Source organism: Sinocyclocheilus anshuiensis, unplaced genomic scaffold, assembly GCF_001515605.1.
Source record: "Sinocyclocheilus anshuiensis isolate Anshui unplaced genomic scaffold, SAMN03320099.WGS_v1.1 scaffold730, whole genome shotgun sequence".
Lineage (NCBI taxonomy): Eukaryota > Metazoa > Chordata > Actinopteri > Cypriniformes > Cyprinidae > Sinocyclocheilus > Sinocyclocheilus anshuiensis.
This window is the reverse complement of record NW_015544160.1, coordinates 297,277-305,191: the sequence shown is the minus strand read 5'-3', so window position 1 is coordinate 305,191 and position 7,915 is coordinate 297,277. Positions and strand designations below refer to the sequence as shown.

General features: G+C 38.5%; 1 protein-coding gene across 1 annotated transcript in view; it reads right to left on the bottom strand.

Moving 5' to 3' along the window:
- The window catches only part of LOC107695587 (leucine-rich repeat flightless-interacting protein 1-like), a 42,125-nt gene that overhangs the window by 14,898 nt on the left and 19,312 nt on the right, over positions 1–7,915 (bottom strand). Inside the window, 2 exon segments of the mRNA XM_016495590.1 lie at positions 3,006–3,062; positions 3,902–3,919. Coding sequence (XP_016351076.1) covers positions 3,006–3,062; positions 3,902–3,919 — 75 coding nt within the window.

Below are 7,915 nucleotides of genomic sequence, written 5' to 3'. Positions count from 1 at the left end.
GCTCACCCACAGACATTCACAGGTTCATTTTGAGGTATTAGCAAAACAACAAAGCTAATGCTTTTCACGGAACTTACGTAATTACCCATCATAAATTGTGATATAGCCTGGTTCGTTGGTCCGTTGGATCAGATTGCTTTCTCACTACAACCGAATCGCTCTAGAGTTCGTTTTCAATCGAGCCCAGACCACCTCGTTCAGGCGATCTCGGACCGATTGTTTTGGCGCGGATCCGAGCGCGATTGTCGTGTTCACATATGCCCAAACGAACCGAGCTAAGGGGGGGAAACGCACCAAGTTCCGAAACAACAGTCCAGGTGTGAAAGCACCCAAAGAGATGCCAGATTGAGACCCACCGACTGCTGATCAATTCTAGAGGAGCGAGACATTTTGCTCTCATCACTGAGTCTGGAGCTCTGCGCACAAATACACAGAGTTCAGTTTACAATCTTCACACTCATCTGTACCACGTCACACCACAGTTAGTCACACTACTGCATCATGATCCTCACATATCCATCTAAATTAACAGCCTCTTGGATGTCATTATAGGTGAACCAACACACTAGTTAATACTCAATCACCATCATCAGTCATCACACAGTTATTTGGGTCACTAACCCGACTAGACAATGTGCTGAGATCATCGTCATAGCCATTGCTCTGTGGGATAGACAAGCCATGATTGATATTACATCTTCTTGTTACACAACACAAATGTGACGTGCATAAGTGCTGTGAACGTACGGTTTTGGAAGAATGTTTCTTCTTTTTCTTGGACTTCTTATGTGACTGATAGGAGGAGGCCTGGGGAAGCTGGACAGGATGGTGGGAAATGGAAGCAGGATTAAAACTGCAGAATTAACTGCTCAATACTTCATAGTTGTGAACATGCAGGTGAAGATTCAGACACTTCTGAGACATAACAAAAATGTTAGTCACATGTGGTCATATCCGATAAAATCCAGAGTACAGACCACACCCCCTTTTTTTGTAATGTTGATGAAACAATTCAAAACGTCACAAATGTAGCATCAGGTATTAGCTTATTTAGCTAAAACACACCACAGTGCAAAAACAAAAACGTCTTGTGAACTCAATTATGTGCTCATTTTACTTTAACAGGAACCTGAAAGTAATGACATAACATTCGTGCCCAAAGAAACATTTCCCGCCCTGAGATTCTTACCCCGCCGTAAGCACCCGCCGCATCCAAATCCAACTGCCCAGACAAACAAAACCACCATCAGCATGAAGAACATTTTGGGCTGTTTTATAACCTTAGACAGCACATAGCAAGCACACACTCATATACACCTACACCAAACACTCCGACCAACAGCACAGAAGGTTTGAAAGGAACTACACAGTTACACCGATACTGACCTGTATGTTGCTCCTGCTCCCCACTGACATCCGTTCTTCATCATCTGACACCTTGATGGATGAGAAAAAAAGGCAAAATTAGATGTACTCCACAGCTAGCAAGAGCTTAAAGACTTAAAATTCACCACTGTGCACATAAACAGCATATCAGTCTGAACAGTGAGCCCCAAAATGAGTCTGACAAAGTATTTTCGTTTGGAATAAAATCCAAGTGTTTTTTTTTTTTCTGAAGAACAAACTTGTTGTGAAGTGTTTTGCTAGAGAAGTGTTTATGGAAGGTTTAGGAGGACAGACAGTTAAAAGACAGAGATACAAACCGAACGTGAGATACGTGAGATACGTGTATATCGCTCACTGTCCTCCTGAGGAGAGGAGAGGAGAGGAGAGGAGAAGGAGAGCAGGGAGAGGAGAGGAGAGGAGAGGAGAGGAGAGGAGAGGAGAGGAGAGGAGAGGAGAGGAGAGGAGAGGAGAGGAGAGGAGAGGAGAGGAGAGGAGAGGAGAGGAGAGGAGAGGAGAGGAGAGGAGAGGAGAGGGAGGGGGGAGAGGAGAGCAGGAGGGAGGAGAGTAGAGGAGAGGAGAGGAGAGCAGGAGGGAGGAGAGGAGAGCAGGAGGGAGGAGAGGAGAGGAGAGGAGAGGAGAGCAGGAGGGAGGAGAGGAGAGGAATAAGCAAGATGTCAAAAGAGACAGATACACAACACTCAGCAAGCAAGGTTGAGCAGTGGCAGTGTATGCAAAGACAGCATGCAAATCAGTAATAACTGATGCAAGAGCAATCATGTTAAAAACAGGCAAACCAAAAACTCAAGACAAAATGCACAATTTTTTTCACATTTTGTAAAATAATGTGAAAAGCTGTAATACATTGACATTCTTGGGGTCAGTAAGATTTTATTTTTACTTTTATTCAGCAAGGATGCATTAAATTGATCAAAAGTGACAGTAAAGACATTTATAATGTTACAAAAGTTTTCCTTTTTAAATCTATATTATTCTTTTGAACTTTGTTCATCAATTTAAAAAAATAATATATATAAAAATATACAAAAATATATTTTTAAACATTGCTAATAAGAAATGTTTCTTGAGCATTAATTTGGCATATTAGAATGCTTCCTGAAGGATCATGTAACACTGAAAACTGGAGTAATGGCTGCTGTAATTAAATAGCTTTGCTATCACAAAATTACATTTTAAAATAATAATAAAAAAATGTAATTCTAATATTCCACAATATTACTGTTTTTACCATATTGTTTTAATCAATAAATGCAGCCTTGGTAAGCATAATAAGACTTCTTTCAAAATCATTTAAAACAATCTTATTGATCCCAAACTTTTGAATGTTAGGGTACATTAAAATATCTACAATGCCAGTAAACAGATGAACAATGGCTTATTTCATTTGTTGACAACTTGTGAAAATGCAAATCAGCTATGTAGAGTTATTGACCTAGTGTTGAGACACACAACCCTGATATCCAACATCAAAACTCTGTAAATTATTAACAAACAGAACATGAACGCGTCTTGTATCGCAATGGATCCCTATCATGTCAAAAATCACATGCTGATGAAACTAGAGGCCTAGAAAAAGCACAAAATCTCAACAGTGAATGTACCATCCACTGCTCAATATTCCCCCATTTGTTGTCCAGGTTATCCAGTCCATAATATTTCTGAAAAGAGAAATGCAGCAGAACCCAGCAGAGAAAAAATAAGGGGAGTTCAGGTAACAAGAATAATATAAAGATAATTAAATTAGACTAATAGAATTTGATATTAGAAGGATAAATTAATATGGATCAGTGATGTCCAGAGATTGTGAAAAAGAAAAAAAGGTCAAGAAGCTAAAACCTAAGAAAAAAAAAATCATGAAGAGAACAGAAACAGCTAAATAAGCAACACCAGAAGAAAAGGAATTAAAATATGGCCAAAGAAATGGTACCACTGGGGTGGTACCCTTTCAAAAGGTACTAATGGTGCTTTTCCACTGCCTGTCGCAAGTTCATTGACGCAGGTTGTGACGATTCTCTCCGGCCAATCCATGATCAGCAGGGTTTACACGTCACGTTTTGGTAACGGTACGTTTCATTTGGAACCTCAACCGAGGAGGTACTAAAAAAAGTACCAGGTACTGTACCCAGTGGAAAACCCCCCAAAAGTGAACCGTACCGAGCCGTACCATGCAGTGGAAAAGCGCCATAATATGCACCCTTTAGAGCAGGGGTGTCAAACTCAATTATTGGAACGCCGGAGCCCTGCAGAGTTATGTTCCAACCCTGCTCCAACACACATACCATGTAGTTTTCAAATAAGCCTGAATGACTTGATTAGTTGGATCAGGTGTGTTTAATTAGGGTTGAATCTAAATTCTGCAGGCCCTCCACAAATTGAGTTTGACATCCCTGCTTTAGAGGTAAATAAGATACAAAGATGTACCATCTGAAAGGGTACCGCCCCAGTGAGTTTTTGTACATGAGTGTGTAGAGTAGATCTTCAGCATCAGATGTCCTACCTTCTGCACCTGATAAATCTACATCACAGGAGGCCAGCAAAACAGGATCAGATGAGCAAAGGAAAGAAAGCCACCAGATGGGGAAAGGAAGGGGAAAAAAATAGGGATTTGATTATTTGACATGAAAGAGAGCTAACCAAGTGGAAGATTGTGTACTTAAAGATAATGGAATGAAAAGGGAAAGCTGTTAAAGGTTTAGCAATCTGTCGGTTCAGTGTCATGTTACCTGGCCTTACAGGTAAGCTTACATTTAGAGAATACAACAACAGTTCACACACTTGACTCAAAGAACACATGAAGGTCAAGTGGATCAACAAGCAGCAAAATTCAGTGGCATCACCGATTAAATCCAATTGTCAGTCAGGAATTTTAAAAATCACACTGCAAGTTAATAAAAGCATCTGAATTATGTCATGCAATAAATTGTTCAGATATCTGAGAACATACTCAAGAGTTACAGAAGGTCATGTGATCTGGTCTATGGGGTAACAGGTTTCTTTCAACTGAAGTTTAAGGTTTCATTTAGTCCACTAATGATCAAACCAATGAATAGCACTGGATTAGTATAGCAGTGCTTACACTAATACACATCGTAGGATATCAGACCGAATCAGACAATCTAAGATTTGGTCAAAACATGGTTGAAACATGAGGAGCCGAATTCCACAGAGGCCCAAGACAACAGGATGTTCATAAATCAGACCCTAGCACTAGCCAGTCTGAAGCAAGCCTAACCAACTCTTTCACAGAAAAGCTTTCAACATTAACACAAAAGGAACACACTGATCATAACAACTCAGGAAGGAGATTGTCAATTTTACAAAGGGAACCCCCGTACAGGCAACGCAACGCAAGTACCTCCAGATCCTAGCTGAACTGGTGCATTTAATATAAATTTTAACCTCATTGAGGAACTCAATGCGAGGGTTAATTAAGTGATTGATGGTTGTTCAGATCTATGCAATTGCACATATTGCTGTAAACTTGGGATTTCACATTTCATTCTCTTAAACTCATTATTTCCTCACTTTCTCTCTTTCTGCAACTTGTGTGAATGCGTGTGTTTATGTGTTAGATTAGTTTATATGTCTTAGATTTATCCAATAAAGCCTTATTTATATTGAAAAGAGAAGTATCTTGTGTTTTGTGCTCACAAGTTAATGTCTTAAACTGCCGATCTTGTTACTGTGCTAATTAATAGTGTTTTCACTATATTTTGGATATAAATAACCATTGCAGAGTTGATGTTATACGGCTCGTTCAATGAATCGCTGGCCGTCTCAGTGATCAGCCGTAAAACAGTGATTCTGTCCAAATTCCCTTTAAAATCTTAAATGATTCCCTTTGACCTGTTTCCCTTACAACATTTATATTTGTTCTTGTCCATTACCTTTTCACAAGTAACTACAACATCAGCAGAAAGCTGAAGATTCTTAAAAGATCCAACTACTAACAGCACACTCTGGTCACCACAGTACATTTTGATACTTAAAAATGTACTACCCTCCTGCTAATGACAGCTAAACACTGTAAATAGATAAAACATATGCAAAAGCAGTTTTCTAGATAGAAAAATACATCTCTTTTAACAGTTTGTTGTATATTTTAATAATTTAATCAAACATTTTAATCTAATTATTATATAGTCTAAACTATACAGAGCAGTACAGTGCAACACTTTCACTATTACTTACAGAAAAACCTACAGAATCTCACCTAACTGGTTTCCCCAAGTGTATTTGCTCCAGTTTTGATGAGTGGTTTATTCATCCAACATTCCTGTAACAAAACCTCTTCCTTTGAATTACCTTTAACACCTTATGTATCAATTTAGAGACTTTCCCACAACATCAGTGCTCTTTTGTTTCTGAAAAACTCTGCACTCTCACAGAATTAGCCAAAGAAACTAAGAAATTGTTAAGGTATTAGAAGAAAAGTTCCCATGTACTCCAAATGGCACAAAACTTTTTAAAATAAATAACCATGGCCCTTAACCCTTGGTAGAATCTACACTCAACCTTCTGACTAGCACATAAAAGTTTCAGAAGTATTCATTAAGTCGACAGGTCATTGTCAACATATAAAACTTGATCAGATCACCTGATAGTTAAACTAGTATAGAATATCAAATGCATCAATAAATCTGTTACTTAATTATTAACACATTAAGTCAGTAATGTCTTATCTTTCCATGCTCATCTAGTAAATTCAAGCTCACCTTCCTCAGCAGAGGGGTCTCCCATTGATCACTTCCCTAGCCCCTCTATGCACTAATCGCTTGCAAGCTGTCCTGATAGACTCAAAGAGTCCCCATCTACCTCAGGACTGAGGGAGACAGAGACCTGACTCCAAAGACATAGTCTGTCATAAAATCCAAACCACGTAGCCTGTGTGCACTAGTTCATCTTCACAAAGTCCGGATTAAATTATTTTACGTCCCAGCATGTTCAATCTTGAGTCATTGTGTTTGCTATCAGCGTAATGATCACAGCCAGATAGTGAGATCTGAATGGGAACTGAATCTGTTAACCCGCTGCAGGTACGGCTGAAAGCTCATAATCTACTTTAAGACTTGGTTGGAGTTTTAAAGCTACAAAACACACACCCTTAACATTCTCACACACCTCCTGTTCAGACCGGACTTAACTCTGAATGCTAACTATTCTGTGAAGTGTGACCTGGGTATGCTTAAAGAAAGTGTTTATCTTCATTACAGAAGTTTGTTGCTTCTAAACTCAGGTATCACAGTGTGGGTTTCTGGTTGTCCATTCACCTCCGACGGACCAAGAGCAACTTCATTCATATGCACTTAACCAAATGTCCTTAAGGAATCTTCAACTCATTTAAATTCATGCTACTGAACCCATGCCATTCATGTCCCATTTACTGTGTGCAGTCAGCTGTAGCAAACCAGCATCAACAGTCACAGTGCATTAACACTAATTACCCAGAATTAGCCATACGCATATCCATGAGTTGGAACCAAATGTTACTATTTCTTTAAATCCAGGAATGTTCAGGCAACATACTATTATAGTACCAAAATCCTGACAAAAGAAATGAATAACTCAACATCTATAAAGTCTTTAAAGACTTACAGTAAATGTAATGTAACCGGGAGTTGAGAATGACCTGTAATCTTGTGCCAAAATGAGGGGTAAAAGTACAGAACCTGTAGTAAAGCTGCAGGGTGCTACAACAAAATGAGCATAAAGAAAGTCCACGCCATTTCTTTTTCATGAGTGTTAAAGCTATTTGACTATATTCCTCGAACAACCTAATCAAATGAAATGAAGTGTACAGTGGGTACGGAAAGTATTCAGACCCCCTTAAATTTTTCACTCTTTGTTATATTGCAGCCATTTGCTAAAATCATTTAAGTTAATTTTTTTTCCTCATTAATGTACACACAGCACCCCATATTGACAGAAAAACACAGAATCGTTGACATTTTTGCAGATTTATTAAAAAAGAAAAACTGAAATATCACATGGTCCTAAGTATTCAGACCCTTTGCTCAGTATTTAGTAGAAGCACCCTTTTGATCTAATACAGCCATGAGTCTTTTTGGGAAAGATGCAACAAGTTTTTCACACCTGGATTTGGGGATCCTCTGCCATTCCTCCTTGCAGATCCTCTCATGGCTGCAATATAACAAAGAGTGAAAAATTTAAGGGGGTCTGAATACTTTCCGTACCCACTGTATGTTATTGTACACTTTTTTTTCCAATTAATTTTTCCAAAGAGTGGCATGAGTCAATATTATGCCACATATGCTGTCAAGAATCAAATAGTTCAACCAAAAATGTAAATCAAGTTGTTCCAAACCTTTATTTGTTTATTTCTCAAGTGGAACACAAAAGAAGATATTTTGAAAAATGTCTCACTACTTTTTTTTTGTTTTTTTTTTTGGTCCATACAATGAATGTGAATGAGGTCTTAAAGGGTCATATGATGTTGCTAAAAAGAACATTATTTGGTGTATTTGGTGTAATGAAATGTGTTTATGCGGTT